At 38.0% G+C, this 16,193-nt stretch overlaps 1 protein-coding gene across 5 annotated transcripts in view; it reads left to right on the top strand.

Annotated features, from left to right (window-relative positions):
- Nucleotides 1–47: 47 nt before the first annotated feature.
- Nucleotides 48–16,193, top strand: part of MAP4K5 (mitogen-activated protein kinase kinase kinase kinase 5) — a 113,344-nt gene continuing 97,198 nt past the window's right edge. For 3 of the 5 annotated variants that reach the window (XM_043556111.1, XM_043556110.1, XM_043556112.1), the window contains exon 1: nucleotides 54–268. In XM_043556111.1, coding sequence (XP_043412046.1) covers nucleotides 161–268 — 108 coding nt within the window. In that variant the 5' untranslated portion in view covers nucleotides 54–160. Of the gene's footprint in view, nucleotides 269–16,193 lie in introns of all 5 variants that reach the window. The other 2 variants (XM_043556109.1, XM_043556108.1) reach the window with 1 other exon arrangement.

Below are 16,193 nucleotides of genomic sequence, written 5' to 3'. Positions count from 1 at the left end.
GGGGCTGGGCCGCTCGGGGTTGTAGCCTTTGCTTGTCCCTGGTGCAGGCGGAGTTGCGGGCAGAGGCTCCATGTTGGGAAGCGGCGCCGCTCGTTCTCGTTAGCGGGAATCGATCCGGGCGCCGCGGGCAGAACCGGCGGGGCGCGGGCCCTGAGCGAAGATGGAGGCCCCGCTGCGGCCTGTCGCGGACATCCTGAGGCGGAACCCGCAGCAGGACTACGAGCTCGTTCAGAGGGTCGGCAGCGGCACCTACGGAGACGTCTATAAGGTGAGGCAGGCCCGGCCCGGCGGCGGGCTCCTTTCCTGCGGTCGGCTGGCTCCCGGGAGTAGGGCTACTTTCTAGCGAAGTAGGAGGCGTAGGGAGGATGCCTTTATTGTTGCATCTTGGAGATGAAGGGGTCGGGGTTCCTTTTTCACTCAGTTCTGAGCGCCTTTTAGTCATAGCTTGCTCTGATCGCTCACAACATGCAGAACTAACCACACACCTTTGCAAAACCCACTGTCGTACCCTTTTTTTTTTTTTTTTGGTAGTATAAAAGCTTTTTTCGTTTGTGTTGTGAGGGGAGTTCGAATATAGAGTTGCAGTTGAGGATGCTAGTCTTAGCATGGAAAAATGCTTCCTGAAAGACAGTCGATGGGAAAGCATATTGACATTATGCATTTGCATTTAAAGAAAACTTTTAAATGGATGAGCTTGATTTAAAAAGTCATGTGAAAGGGGGTCTGTCTGGTTTAACTGTAAGTAGTCTGATGCTGAGCAAAATGACGTGTGCGCAAACATTATCCTATGTAGAATTCTGCTTTTTCTGCTAGATGTTTCATCATTTGTATTTGGTTGAGTTTGTTTGTTTGTTTGTTTGTTTATTCTTCTACTTTAGCAGTTCCTCTCTCAGGGATTTATAACATCCCCGACCAAGAGAGGATAAGAGCTGTTGTCTTTTTAATTGTACTCTTTTGCATTAGTTGAAACAGGCAGGAGGGTAAGGTACTCTTAATTTGAGATTAAAGAGAAGTCATAGAGAAGCAAACTGAATTCCGTAAATACACTGAGTTCTTGAAGGATTAAAAGGAAAGAGATCGTTTCACATTCTTATATGCTTTTTGTTTTCTCTTCCAAAAAGGGAGTGTTAATGCAATTCGTATGGATATATTGAGGGAAATTTCCTTTGATTTTGTAACAGCTTTGTTTATTGGATTTAATCATGATATTTATCCCATTGTTCCAGACAACACCTCTGCATATAGTTGAAATAGCCTGTGTCATATGGGTGATTTACTGGTAGATTCCTCTGGGGTTTGTCGTTGTTTTGCATGGATGGTAAAATGGAAAGAAAACATCCTTTTTTTTTTTTCTCCTTTTCTGCCTGTGTTTAATATTCTATTAATAATAATAATTCATGATGGTATATGATGAATCTATTAATAACAATTCAAAATGGCATATGTCATTTTACTGAAATGGACTGTGATGGGTAGGCTTTTTATTCATTAAAAGGGCATTTGAATTTTCTATACTAGGCGCTGTTCTAGGCATGGGGTATTGAACTGTGAGGAAAGTCCCAATTCTTGCTCTGAATACCTTTGAATTCAAAATGGATAATTATAACAGAATCCTCTTCTTTACGTAGAATTAGAGGTAATTAACTCTTCATTGTTTAGCTATGGGTTAGCCATTTTGTGGAATGCTCTTGAAAAATTGAAATTCCTTCTTGCTTTCTCAGTCCCACTTTTTAGTCATTTTCGTTTTATGATTCACTATGTATGAGATCAGTTGAATTTAGTTCATATTAATGAAATAGTCTAAATTCCAGTTCTTGTATATTTTTTCTCTACTACAATAAAATTTAAAGTGTTTTCTCCACAAAAATCTCAAGATCCCCACCTTTTTTCTTTATAAGTATAATAACTAAAGCAACTGTCCGGAGCAGGATTTTATTCTTGCAGGAAAAGCAAAGGGTTATATTAAAAGGAAAGGTAATGCTTGTCCTTTAGCCTGGTGCCTCCCTGCCCTGTGTCTCTCTTCCATAGCTCCTAAACAGAGGATCAGTGACTGAATATTTATCATATATCATCTTCACCCCCCTTCGCCCCACCCCATCTCCTTCCCTCCCCACATTCATGCTCCCTCACACTTATACTCATCCATGCTTGGGCAGCCTTTGATTGCTAAACGTGCTCAAAATCCTGGTTCCCTGTCTTTCGTTTCCCTTTGTTCTGATTACCTGGAATCACCTCCCAACACCCTCCCCCGCTTTCACCTGTTGCTGTCTTACCTGTCCACAAAAACCTTACTCAAAGGCTCCTCCAGGAATCCCCAGCCCTTCCTGCTTATCTCTCCCCCCTCATCTGTTACTCTTTCCCCTCTTCATTCTGTTCTAGCCACACTGGCCTGTTTGCTCTTCCTTAAACATGCATAATAAGCATCTTCCTACCTTTGGGTCTTTGTGTGTTCTTCCTATTTTCTCTGCTCAGAATGTTTTCCTCAGACAGCCACAGCTTGCTCCCTTCCCCCCTTGCTTTTACACCCTCCATCTTTTTTTCCTACTTTTTTTTTTCTTGTACTTAATTATCATGTAACATCTTTTACTTATTTTTTTCTTGTTTATTATCTGTTTCAATCCACTAATGTACTCAATGAGGGCAGGAGTTTTATGTGTTTTGTTCACTGCTCTATTTCTAACAGCGCCTGGAATTATGTCTGGCATAGAGTAAGTGCTTCTAAAAATTTGAAGATTGAATGAATGAATAAATGAATGAATAAATAACTATCAGTAATTCTGTCACCTCGTTGTCTGGGCATATTCTTTCAACATCACAACATTAAATTAGCACTTAATACTCTGTGTTTCTCTGTAATTCCTATTATGATATCCTGCCATGTATTTTTAGTACAAACTTCAATTATTTGAGTTCTCTAGGAAAAATATTTCTGAAAGAATATTTCATAGCATATCCTTTTTCAGCTCTCTGAATCCTACAGGATTTTGTCAGTTTGTATTTACTCCTTAATATTCCTAAAAACATGTAACATTTGGGATGTAGTGCTGAAGTTTTGGAGCTCAGAGCAATTTTGCTGTTTATCACTCTGTTTCTGATGAACTGAAAATCCTTGAAAGTTTTAGAAGTATTTTCAGTCAGTGATATAAGTTAGTAAAATAATAACAGTGAAGAGTAATGAAGGTACATTAGTTGCTGTTGTAGTCAGGTATTATTTGTACTTTTCTTTATAAATATTACAGCTCCAGCAACCATCTGGAACAGGATTTTATTCTTGCCAGGAAAAGCAGGTATCTTAGGAAGCAGGAACTTCAGAAGGACTACACCTTTGAGAATCTTTGTGAATTATATATATGTTCTTTGAAAACACGGATCTCCTCTGAAGCTCCTGTCTTTGCTGAGAATCTCCAGTAGGGGAGAGCTCAATCTGGCGATTCCCTGGTTGAAAGGATAAGTATTCTTTTAGACAAATAGGGCAAGAGCAGGAAATGGTGCAGGGGGAAGAAACACAAAAGAGAAAGGAAATGTGGTGGAAGATGGATAAAGATTAAATTTAAGCTGGGCAAATTTTATTTGTAATTAATGTTAATATTTAAATCTGCCAGCAGGAAGAGGTCTGGAGATACAGTGTGTTCACTATCTTCTGTCCACAGAAGATCTAGACATGTCAAGTGATCTAGAGAGTACAGCATCATGATACAGTTCATAGTTAACAGTACAAGCCATTGTGGTGGTCTTTATCGAAATTTCTGTATCGAAATTGTTCCCAACCTCCATTCCAGAGAAGGTCTAGAAATCTTTTTTTTTTTTTTTTTTTTTTTTTTTTTTTTACCTTTTGTGGGATATAAATTTAGAGCCCATGTATTTTTCTAACCTGCATTGCTTTTTCTGATTGATTATACAAGTATGACATGTTTAGCTGCAGGAGGGCAGGAATAGATGTCTCTTGTTCATCACTGTGTGATAACAGATGGATGCTCAATAAATTATTGAATGGCATTAGTTATGGAAAATTACCCAGAGATAATGCTGTTAATAATTCAACATAATTTATTTTGGCTTTTTTCCTGTTTTTGTTTGTTTAGTTTTTTTAAGTTTATTTATTTTGAGAGAGAGAGCTTGAGCTGGGGAGGGGCAAAGAGAGAGGGAGAGAAAGAATCCGAGCTGGCTCCATGCTGTCAGTGCAGAACCTGATGTGGGGCTCAGTTTCTAGTGAGATCATGACCTGAGCTGAAACCAAGAGTCAGATGCTTGACTGAGCCCCCTAGGCACCCCTTTCCTGATATTTTTAAACCAATATGTTTCTAAAAATGATTTATATAAAATTAGGACTGCAATGTATCTCTTTTTTCTGCTTGAATTGGGATGGCTAGTAGTTTCCCTGGTAATTAAATATTATCCAAAAATACCAGTTTTGAAGGATCTATTTTTAAAGGGTCTGTTGAACAAACACCCATTTAGTGAATCTTTCTAAGATTCATTTTTTTTTCGATTAAAATAATTTTTTTGCAATTATGAATAATGTATAATTTGTGTGGAAATCTTTATCATGTAGTTTTATCACTTCCATGGGTTCTTCTGGGTCCTGGGTGAACTGGGTCCACTGTGGTGAATCCCTCTTTTATATATGCCCTCCTTTTCTCTCCCTTAAGCCAGAAGTCACAATTCTGAAAAGACATGAGGCACTTTGAAACATATTCCAGGATCCCATTGTATATAGATTCATTTATTCTGGAAATATTTGTTGAATGCCAATTGGATGTTAGGGGATGGGGATCCAAACACAAGAAAGAGAAAGTACACTGTCAACAAGGAACATGTAATTTAGTTGGGAAAACAGACATATAAACAGTTATAATGTGGTAAGTGCAATAGTAGAAGTGAAGTCAAAGAAATACCCAACTCTGTTTTTACTGGGGATAGGGGAAGGGAGGAGAGGAGAGAGAAGTATGATGTGAACCAGGGAGGATTAATGGAAGAAAGGACATTAACTGGATTTTAAAAGAATGCAGGGTGATTTTCAGGTGGACAAGATGGGAAAGATATTTCAGGCTCTGGGAATAGTGTGTGCAAACACCTGGTATCTTGAGAAGCCACGATGAATTTTGAGGGATTTGGAGTGACCAAATCTGGCAGAGATGTCATAGATGGAGAACACAGGCTATTTTTGGGCAGAAAAGGACCAGATAATGGACCTATGTCAAAGAATCTGGACTTCTTCCTATAAATTGAGAAAACACTGTAGAAGAGAATCTCTCACAGTGTAGTGGATAGATTAAAGTTACTGGAAGTATAAAGACCAGTCACTGAATTATCCAAATGAGAGTTCATATAAGCCTAAATTTAGGCATTGGAACTGGAGATAAAAGGAAGGGATGGATGAGTCATATTTAGAAGATGATCAAAATTACCTGGTGATTAGTTGGGGGAAGGACAAGTAATCAGTGGCATTTAAAAGTCTGATTTGGGTGACTATATTGCTGCCATCAACAGAATTAGAAAATACTAAATTTATGGGTTTGGATCTTGTGTATGGTTTTCAACATATGACATTGATAGGTGGATATGTCTGACAGATGGTAGCACAGTGCAGCTCTGGACTTGAGAGATGAACTGGGGATACAGGTTTGGGAGTCATCATCACTTTATGGGGTGGTACCTGTGAAGTATAGGTGAGGTCACCCAAGAGAGTTTATAGGAGAGTTGAGGAAATGCTGTAGTCTTAAGAGAGGTGGCAGAAGAAAATGACATTGAAGGTGTCTGAGAAGAAACAAAGAACAAACAAAAGAGAAACTTTTCATAGAAATCAAGAGTTTTGGGGCGCCTGGGTGGCTCAGTCAGTTAAGTGTCCAACCTCAGCTCAGTCATATTATCACAGTTGGTGAGTTCAAGCCCCGCATCAGGCTGTCCACTTGGCACAGAGCCCACCTTGTATCCTCTGTCTCCCTCTCTCCCCTGCTCATGTTCTCTCCCTCTCTCTCTCACAAATAAACATTAAGAAAAAAAAAAATCAAGAATTCCATAGAAATCATGATCTCTGTCATCTCCTGCATCTATTCTTGTTCCCCTTTGCTCTGACTGCAATAAGGAAAATATGTTGATCTTCAAAAAATATAAATCTGAAGTTTGTGTCATTCCTCCTTCTCTTTGTCTATGGAGTAAAGCCTTAGAATATCATACACTTTAAGACCTTGCCTATCCTGACATTTTAACCATACTGAATTTCATTCAGTTCCTTATATGCACTCTACTGTCTGTCCTTCAGGTTTTTGCAGATAGTATTTCCTTTTCTTAGAATACTTTGCCGCTGCTTCTTTTTCACCTATCTTCTCTTTAAATTTGTTTTTAAAAACTGCATTTTCAGGGAGGCCTTTTCTGTCCCTTAAATAAGGTCATGTTTATTTGCTGAATGATTTCTTACCCTCTTACTCATCATTCATCACATATCATCGTTGCTGTCAATCTCCTGCTCTATTCAGACTGCATGAGAACAGGGATCTTGCATCTACTGTTGAATCAGCTAGCCTAGCACAGTCCCTCCCAGATAGTATGTGCTCAATATGTTTTGAAGGAGTGAGCAACATAGTGGTCGTGTAAGTAAGGAGTCGAAAGGGTTGATTAAGAACAAAAGATTCAGTATCAGTAATCATCAGGGAAATGCAAATCAAAACTACAGTGAGGTATCACCTTACACCAGTCAGAATGGCTGATATCAAAAAAAGAACAGAAATAACAAATGTTGGCAAGGATGTGGAGAAAAAGGAACTTGTTGGTGAGAATGTAAATTGATACAGCCACTGTATAAAACAGTATGGAGATTCCTCAAAAAATTAAAAATAGAAATGCCATATGACCCAGTAATTCCTCTACTGGGTATTTACGCAAAGAAAAGGAAAACACTAATTCAAAAAAATATATCCACACCTGTGTTTATTGCAGCATTATTTACAGTAGCCAAGATATGGAAGTATCCCAAGTGTCCATCGATAGATAAATTGGTAAGTATGATGTGATAGACTATATATACACACACATGTATGTATATATATGTATATATATCATACCTGCATATAAGTGGAATATTACTCAGCCATAAAAAGGGATGAAATCTTAACATTTGCGATGACATGGATGGACTTAGAGGATATTATGCTAAGTGAAGTTAAGTCAGACAGAGAAAGACAAATACCATATGATTTCACTTATATGTGGAATCTGAAAAATGAACAAACAAATTAAAAAAGCAGAAACAGACCCATAAAAACAGAGAACAACTGGTAGTTGCCAGAGGGGAGGGGGGAGTGGGGGAAAGGGATGGGCAAAATGGGTAAAGGGAAGTGGGAGGTACAGGCTTCCAGTTATGGAATGAATACATCATAGGAATGAAAGGTACAACATAGAGAACATGGTCAGTGGTATTGTAAAGTGTTATATGGTGACAATAGCTATATTTGTGAGCATAGCATAACTTACAGAGTTGTTGAATCACTATGTTGTACACCTGAAACTAATGTAATGCTGTGTGTCGGCTATATTTGAATTAAAATTAAAATTAATTTTTTAAAAAGAGTAAAATTTGAGGTATGAATGGTAAGTAAGAAAGTTAAGGGAATGTAGAACCCTCCTTGAAGCAGCTTAGCTATGAAAGGAAGAAGAAATGAGACAGACTTCTTCCACTGCTTCTTCCAGCAGTTTCTTCCACTGCTTCTGTTTTTTTCCTCCCATCGAGAATGATTATAGCTTTTCAGTTATTATTCTTCAAGATTGTTTTATCACCCAAGTGACCAGGAGTGTTGCTGAATTTTGAGACACAATTCCACAGGGAATAAAATCAAGACAAAGAATTTGGGAGGTATTGAAAATTTAGAAAGATAAAGGGCAAAAACTTAGGATGGGGTTATCAGGGACATAGACGGGGAATACTTTTAAAGCCTCCTTCCCTCCCTTTCTTCTACCCTCCCCCTTTTTTTCTCTCCCTCTTCTGCTCTAAAGTAGAGCCTCCATAGATTTCCAGCTCTGTTTGTTTTCCTATGAGTATGGTTAGGCTGAGGCACATTGATCAATGGGGAGCTGTGATGGAGCAGGGTGATGACAGGGTGGAAAGGTGTATTTAACATTTAACCAATATTTAGTGAGGGCCTCTTATGTGCCAGATACTGTTTTGAGGCCTTGGGGTCTGTGAAGAGGAAGACCAAGATTCTTGCTCTTATGGAACTTAGATTCTAGTAGGAGAGAGAGACAATAAACATGATAAAAATTATGTAATATGTTAGCAGGTGATTAATGATATGGAAAGAAGGAAAAGATGAGCAGGTTAAGGGGGATCAGGATTGCCAGGATGGTATGGAGGGGTCAGGTTGGGGAATTCTAAGAGGATCATCAGGGTCCGCCTCATTGAAAAGGTTAGATTTGAGCAAAGACTTGAAGCAAACGAGGACTTAGCCAGGTGAATATCTGTGTAATCAGAGGAAGTCTTAAATATTTCTGCCTTACTGAATCACCTGACCCTATCTATACTGCTAAATTGTAAACTTCAGGGTCAGGAATTAGAACTAAGACATGGCATTGCCATCATACCATCTTATTGGCTGGTGCAAGAGTACAGATCATTGTGATTTTAATTAAATCAAGTTCAATAACAATTAAATATTTTGTAAGGTTATGTGAAAATGTGTTATTAAGGTGAAGTATACTGTTATGGATGTTTCCTATTTTATAAATCATCTGGTTAAATCGTATTTAGTATTTGTTTTTCTTACTGTGCAGAAGTAGGCTTATTTTATGACTACCTAAAAAAAAAGAATATGGTTCTGACAGTAGATGTGATGCTCTGGATCATGGCTGAAGACAAATTATTTCAAAACTCTTTTCTGTCTTCATAGAAATGTTTTGAGAACTATAAAAGAAGTCTTTAAAATACTTTCATCTTGGTGAAGATAGACATAAAACAGTGCCATCACTGGTGCAGGTATATAAATTCTGTTTCCAGAATTGACCTGTGGATATAGCCTTCACCTTAGGCTTATAATACATTTTAGTGTTCTTGTTATTTTTATTACATAGGTTTACCATTTTCACTTTATCCATCATTTCCAGTGTTGTTGATAAAATGGGATAGACTGCAGATTGACTTAGATTTCTTTTCTCGTTTTGCTTTCAAAATTTACAAAAGTTTCACTTCTCAGGTTTAAATTGTGGTTTCATACCAAATACACAGGAAGAGAAACATGAAGCTTATTAACAAGTGAAAATATGTATTTTCAGGGCTTTGTTGTCAATTTGAGAACTTAGTCCAAGTTGAGATAAATTGGAGCAGGCACTTTCACTTGGCTGTATTGGACTATTTGTACATTTGAGTGTTATTAGAAGGCTAGTGCTCTCCAGTTATGTGAAGTACTGTTTAAGTTAGTGTAGATAAGTCTCTGTAAAGGGCAAGATGAATTTAGGTCAAACATATCTCTATTTCTGTTAAATGTCATCATCTCCCACTCAGATTTTGAGAAGATGAATTGGGAAGCCAGGCGGATAACCTGATCTATCCTTGGAGGTGTTTGGGCCCATGAATCATACTGGCCCCTACCTTCCAACATTTTTACAAAAACGAAATCAGATTAAAATGACTAAGAGTGACTAATGTTTGTTTAGCTCTCCTATAATCAGTATATTATTTGTTTTTAAAAATAATCCTATGAAGTAGGGACAGGTATGTTATCATCTCTAGTTTACCCAAGAAAAAACTTACTATTTGTCCTATATCTTACTGTTAGTAAGCGGCATTCTGAGGATTTGAATCTAGCTCTTCTGACTATAATCTCTGTTGTTTCTACTATACCAAGCTGCCTCGGCACTGTACCTTTAAATTCATTGCTGCACACACAGCTCTTAACACATTGCCTACCACATAATAAGCTCTGTACAAATTATGGTCAGATGAGACTTCGTTGCCTCACTCCTCTGCTTAGAGATGAGGGATTTTTTGGATGGATTTGAATGTACGTGTAAGCTTCAGTTCTCGGCACCAGTTTTAAGAGGCACTTTTTCCCGGTTACCCCTCCTGGTCGTTACTCTTACCGTCATATTTTCCAAATCGGAACCCAGGGTTGATTTGTCTTTACTATGAAGATGACTCGGCTCACAGCCACCCTACAATGTAAATAACTAAAAAGAAAGTCTGTCCTTTTTTTGGTTGTTGGGACACTCTTCTTACTGTGCCTTTTCTTGCCCTCATTTTGTCTGAACTTTAGACTCATGGTTATTGTTATCTAGGTTAACTGAGTCCCATAGACTGTATTATATAATGCTATTATAAATTAAAATAAACAAAACACTAATTATTTCAGGCAGATAGCATTAGCTAGTTACTTCTGTGTGCCTCTAATTTAAGGTAAACAGGACTGCCTGAGAAGGATGTGACTTTTAGTGTTGTCTCGTGAACCGGTGTGTTATTTCGCACACACATGTACCTCCTTTTTTAGGTGTCCTGTGCTGTCCTGCCCCACTTTTTTAGTCCTTACCAGTATCAGGGAGAATCCAATGTAAGCGTGTCTTAAATTATTTTAACAGATGTAACTTTCAATAAATTATTTAAGTTTATTTCTTTATTTGAGAGAGAGAGAGTGCGTGCATGCATGCATGCACATGTGCAAGCGGGGGAGGGGCAGAGAGAGGGAGAGAGAGAGAATCCCAAGTCGGCTCTTCATTGTCAGCATAGAGCTGGATGTGGGGCTCAAACTCACAAACTGAACTGTGAGATCATGACCTGAGCCGAAATCAAGAGTCAGCCACTTAACTGAGCCACCCGGGTGCCCCTCAGTAAATTATTAACAACTTTTACATTTTAAGTTTTTCAGCTACTAATTGTATTAGATGATGGAGATGCTTGGATCTCTTAGCAGTTTTTTTTCCAGGAATAATTTCCTATTATTATTTCTGCAGTAGCATAGATCCAAGGATAGGAAGGATTTGCCTTCCTTCCTATTGTGCCTCTCTCTTCCTTGCCTTGGCAGAAATAGCCTTCTTTCCTACCTTTTATTTTTAAAATACATTTTAAGCAACATACCCATTTTTAGAAAACTATGATATAGGAAGAAATGAAAAATTACTTCTATCTTCTTTACCAAAAGATAAACATTGCTGTAGATATTTTTGTAGACTTTTAAAAGCTAACATTAACGGTATATACATAAATCATAGTATATAAAAACACAGAATCACATGCAATATACATTATATATATATAGTGTGTGTGTGTATATATATATGTATGATAATTCAGTTTTTTTCATTTAATAATATATCACAGGGGCACCTGGGTGGCTTAGTTGGTTAAGCGTCTGACTCTTGGTTTCGGCTCAGGTCATGAACTCACAGTTTGTGAGTTTGAGTCCCACATCGGCTCTGTGCAGAGTCTGCTACAGATTCTCTGTCTCCTTCTCTCTCTGTGTCTCCCTTGCACGCACGTGCTCTCTCTCAAAAATAAACATTGGGGCGCCTGGGTGGCTCAGTGGGTAAAGCATCATACTTCGGCTCAGGTCGTGATCTCGGGGTTCATGAGTTCGCGCGCCGCATCAGGCTCTATGCTAACAGCTCAGAGCCTGTAGCCTGCTTCAGATTCTGTGTCTCCCTCTCTCTCTGTCCCTCCCATGCTCATGCTCTCTCTCTCTCTGTCTCAAAAATGAATCAACATTAAAAAAAATAAAAAATAAAATAAATGAACATTAAAAAATAATATATCACAAACTTTTTATGTTAGTAAATCTACTCATTTTATATTTATGTATTACTTGTATCATTGTGTAATTTTTAATTCATTATTGTTGAACAAATAGACTGTCTCCAGTATTTCTTTATTACAAGCAGTGCTGTGATCAGTGTCCTTGAACAAATTCTTAACACACAAATAAAGAATATTGTTTCTTTAAGTAAATTTCTAGAATTAAATTTTCTAAGCTTTTTGAAGTTTTAGTGAGTTTCGACCAGTTATTCCTCAAAAACATTGCACCCACCCACAGTGATTCCCTACCTCTTGTAATCTTGACACAAGCCCTTTTTTTTCTTTGCCATTAGGACTTACAGATAATTAATTCAATTTAGGTAATCTTTTGGATGAAAGTCTCTTTTTAATAAAATCAATCTGTTCTAAGAAAGGGTTAGGAAAACAGTTTTCACAGACAAGTAAGTGTCTTGACAGGCTAAGTCTTTAGTGTGTCCTGAGATCTAAGTCATGTGGCCAGATTTGGAGTGACCTAAACAGGAAGGCCTCAGGCTCTGAATCTGTCTGCCTGGTAATATGTCTTCAGGGAAACCCTGCAATACAGTCTCTTTCTATGGCAGCAGGAGCACCTGTCTAGACCTGTATAACTGTGTGTGGAAGGCAGCTTGGAAATACTTACTCCACAAAAATTAAGGAGTTGGTGAGTTGGCAGAAACTTCTCCCACAGTGCTTGTGTCCCATAACCTATCCTTGACAAATAGTCACTTAACTTATTTATACAGTATGGACATACTATGTTTAGAAGCAGTCAGTTCCTTTTTAGGTGCTATCTAAAATCTGTCCCATTGAAACTCAAACAGGGCGGGTAAATCTCTGTAATTCTTTGCTTTTGCTCCAGCAATATTACCTGCCTATCTAAAGTACCTGATGCATGAGAGGTGCTCAGTGAAAAAAAAATTTTAAATTGTTTAATGTTTATTTTTGAGAGAGAGATAGAGCACGAGTGTGGGAGGAGCAGACAGAGAGGGAGACACAGAATCTGAAGCAGGCTCCAGGCTTTGAGCTCTCAGCACAGAGCCCGACATGGGGCTTGAACTCAAGAATCTCAAGATCATGTCCTGAGCCAAAGTTGGACGCTTAACCAACTGAACCACCTGGGTACCCCTCACTGAGAAAAATATTAAAATAATGAATGACTAATCTTTATTTTAAATTTTCATGTGGAGTTTAGGCTATAAGTGGATCTACCCTTATTATATTTTGTTCCCATAAATTTGATAGTCTTATTGGAACCAGTTTCCTTGAAATTTATATAACAACTTACATAGTGTATAATATATCTAGTATTTATAACCTCCCTTTTTTCCTGAAAGGATTTATGATAGAAATAAAATGAAGCACTTTACTTTGCTCTTGTCAAAGGATAAAGTATTGCATTCTATTTTGAATATAACATTTTCAACATTTATTTTTAAATTCTAAAAGTATCATAAGTTTATAGAAATTCAAAAAAATCTTCTTTAATGCTATGAATCTAATGTTACAACTGCTGTCATTTTTGTTGGATATCAAACTCTGAGCACTTAGTCAAAGTACATAGTATCTGGAATGATGGGAAGGGTGATGAATCTGTATGTTGCATTTTGAAGGGGTTGGATGTTTGTAGTTAGAAGGGAGTTTTTATATATATTTTTTTTTCCTGAGGAGGGTTAAAATTAGAACCTAGCCCCTGACTGCCATAGGGACTCAATATTTACTGAATAAATTAGTAATTTAGATATGTGAAATTTGTCACAGCAGGAAAAATATACTAAATCAGTATTCTCTCACAGACCAAAACTGGGACCACTGAGGAGAAACTATAGGAAAGTAGACTTTGCTTATCATAAAAAAACCTTCATACAACTAAAGTTATCTTAAAAATGAATATCACATTGACCAAATGATTTTATGTATTTAGACTAAGTAGAAGAGAATTGTTTTTCAGAGAGAAGTTGAATTGATGATTTCTAGGAGTTTCTCCAAACTGAGCTTCTAATAGAACAGTATCTCCGGAGTGGTTTTAGTTGTAGTTTTGTCTGTTTTCACTATCCCTTAATGCGGGTAATTTTTTAGCATTCTATTCTTGACTTTATTTTTTTCTTATTCTCCATTTTCTTCCTAAGTAATCTCATCTAACTGCTTGGACTCAGTAATGTCGATGATGCCCAAATCTGGCTCAAATCCAGGTTAGCTCTTGTGCTTCAGGAGGTATCTATTAAGTGGCTTACACATTCTCACTAGTTGATAGGTTTCCATTGGAACCTAAAATTTAAATATGTTCAGATATGAGCCCTTCATCTATGCCCCTTCACTGCCTTCCTGTCTCCCCCCATAAGACGTGTTCATCTTCCTATGTTTGTCATTTTAGTGAATGGGAGCACACTGTCTGCTGAGTTGTGCATTCCAGAAAGTGGGGGTTATCCTAGGCTTGCTGTTTCTTTGCATTTCACATTAAATAATTTACCAGTTTCTAATGGAGACAAGCTTGGACTAGAGTATAGCAGAGGAGGTAAAAGGAAGTGGATGGATTTGATTTATATTTTTAAGGCATCAGGATTTGCTGATATATCAGATGTGAAGAATGTGAAGGAAAGAAATGAAGAAGGACCTTGGGTTTTGGATTTAAGGAACTGAGTGGATGCGGTTCATTTTATTTAGATTGGGAAGATAGAGGGATGAATGGGTTTATGGAGCAGGGATAACCAAGTGTTCTGTGTTAGACATGTTAAGGTTGAGATGCTTGGCAGATTTCCATGGGTTTAGGAGTCTGGAGCTGAGTAAGGAGAGATTTGTCCTAGAGATGGTTGTTAAAGCCATAGACTACATAGGAGAATTTAGATAAAGAAAAGGTGAAATTCCATCATCACTCAGGATAGGTAAGAGAAGAGGGAGTAATAAAGAGGCTGAGGCATTATTGAAGGTTTGAAGAAAGAGGAGTAAAATAGTCCTTATGAAGAGTGGAAAATCAAACCTACTAGAGAAGTTGTAGTTTGAGATCTGTGTTATGATTTGAAAACAAGACCAGCTGACATGATTTTGTAAATTTTTTTCCCTCAACAACATTTAGCTATTCAAAACCAGTATGGAATTAGTGGATGATTGGGTTTAATCTGATACCTGGATTTTGCCAGGCTACTGTGACAGAGGGGAAGATGGGAAAGAAATTAAGGATATTTGTAAGAGAGTGACTGTCAGTGGAATGATAGGCCATGGAACCCTGACAGTTTAGGGAGAGTATGGGGAATTAAGATGTAATTGGTAGCCTGGTAGCCCTAGGGGAATTCTTTGATAAGAACAGAAAGACTAGTGGGCTGAAAGGATAGGTCATCATCAGGATGTATAGTATTTGAAATCAAGATGCAGATAGGAGGTCAATGAAAAGTCAGGAAGTAAATCTGATGTTGAAGTCTCTAAGACTTCTCTTGGAGGCAAGAGAAGGGGTAGAGAGGAAGACTGTGAACCAGGGGCTATAAAATCTTAAATGAACAAGGAAGGGGTGACCAAGAAAGTAGTAGATGGTAGCTACAAGAGAATAGTGAGTCAAACAGTCTGTCCTAAACTTCAGAGGAATCTTATGTCTTACCATTCCCTCTTAGGTTCCCTTAACACAAGATATTTTTACTTCTTTGAGATGCCCATGTTTTCTCCTGTCTTTACACCATTGCCTGGAATTCTTCCATAATCACTTATGACCACCACCACCATCATACCGTGCTCCCCCTAGCCCCAATGTTTCTTACCAGGTCTCAGCTTATACTTACTTTCTCTTGGAAGCTTTCTCCAGCCAGCTTTGAGTGGGCTCAGAACCCCCCCGTGCTGTCTTGTATCACCTTTGAGAGCATTTCTCACACTGTATGGTACTCTTTACTTTCATCTCTCTCCAACTGATAAAAGTCTTGGAAGGCAGGAAGTGTTTTTGTTTTTCTTTTTTGATGTTCATTTATTTTGAGAGAGAGAGCATGCACACGCATGCACATGTGCACACACATGCGCACGAGCAGGGGTGGGGCAGAGAGACACAGAGAGAGAGAGAGAGAGAGAGAGAGAGAGAGAGAGAGAGAGAGAGAATCCCAAGCAGGCTCTGTGCTGTCAGCTCAGAGCCTGATGTGGGATTGCATCCCACGAACAATGGTGTGAGCTGAAATCAGGAGTTGGATGCTAAACCCACTGAGCCACCCAGGTGCCTGGAACTGTTTTCTTTCACTAAATCTCCAGTATCAACAGTACCTGGCACATAGTAGGTATTCAGTAGTATTTGTTCAATGAATTGAACCAGTCAAAAACAATGTTCCATAAAGATTTAGGTATAAAGGTTTTATAGACTATGACATAATTGTTTACTTCTTTTTTGGATAAATCAGGACTATGTATTCTTTAAACCTTATAGATGCTGTGTTGCTACTTTTGTATCATAGTTGATATTCTTTTTTTTTTTTAATGT

This window comes from Prionailurus bengalensis, chromosome B3 (genome assembly GCF_016509475.1).
Source record: "Prionailurus bengalensis isolate Pbe53 chromosome B3, Fcat_Pben_1.1_paternal_pri, whole genome shotgun sequence".
In the NCBI taxonomy this organism is placed as follows: Eukaryota; Metazoa; Chordata; class Mammalia; order Carnivora; family Felidae; genus Prionailurus; species Prionailurus bengalensis.
This window is presented reverse-complemented; position numbering and strand designations above follow the sequence as displayed.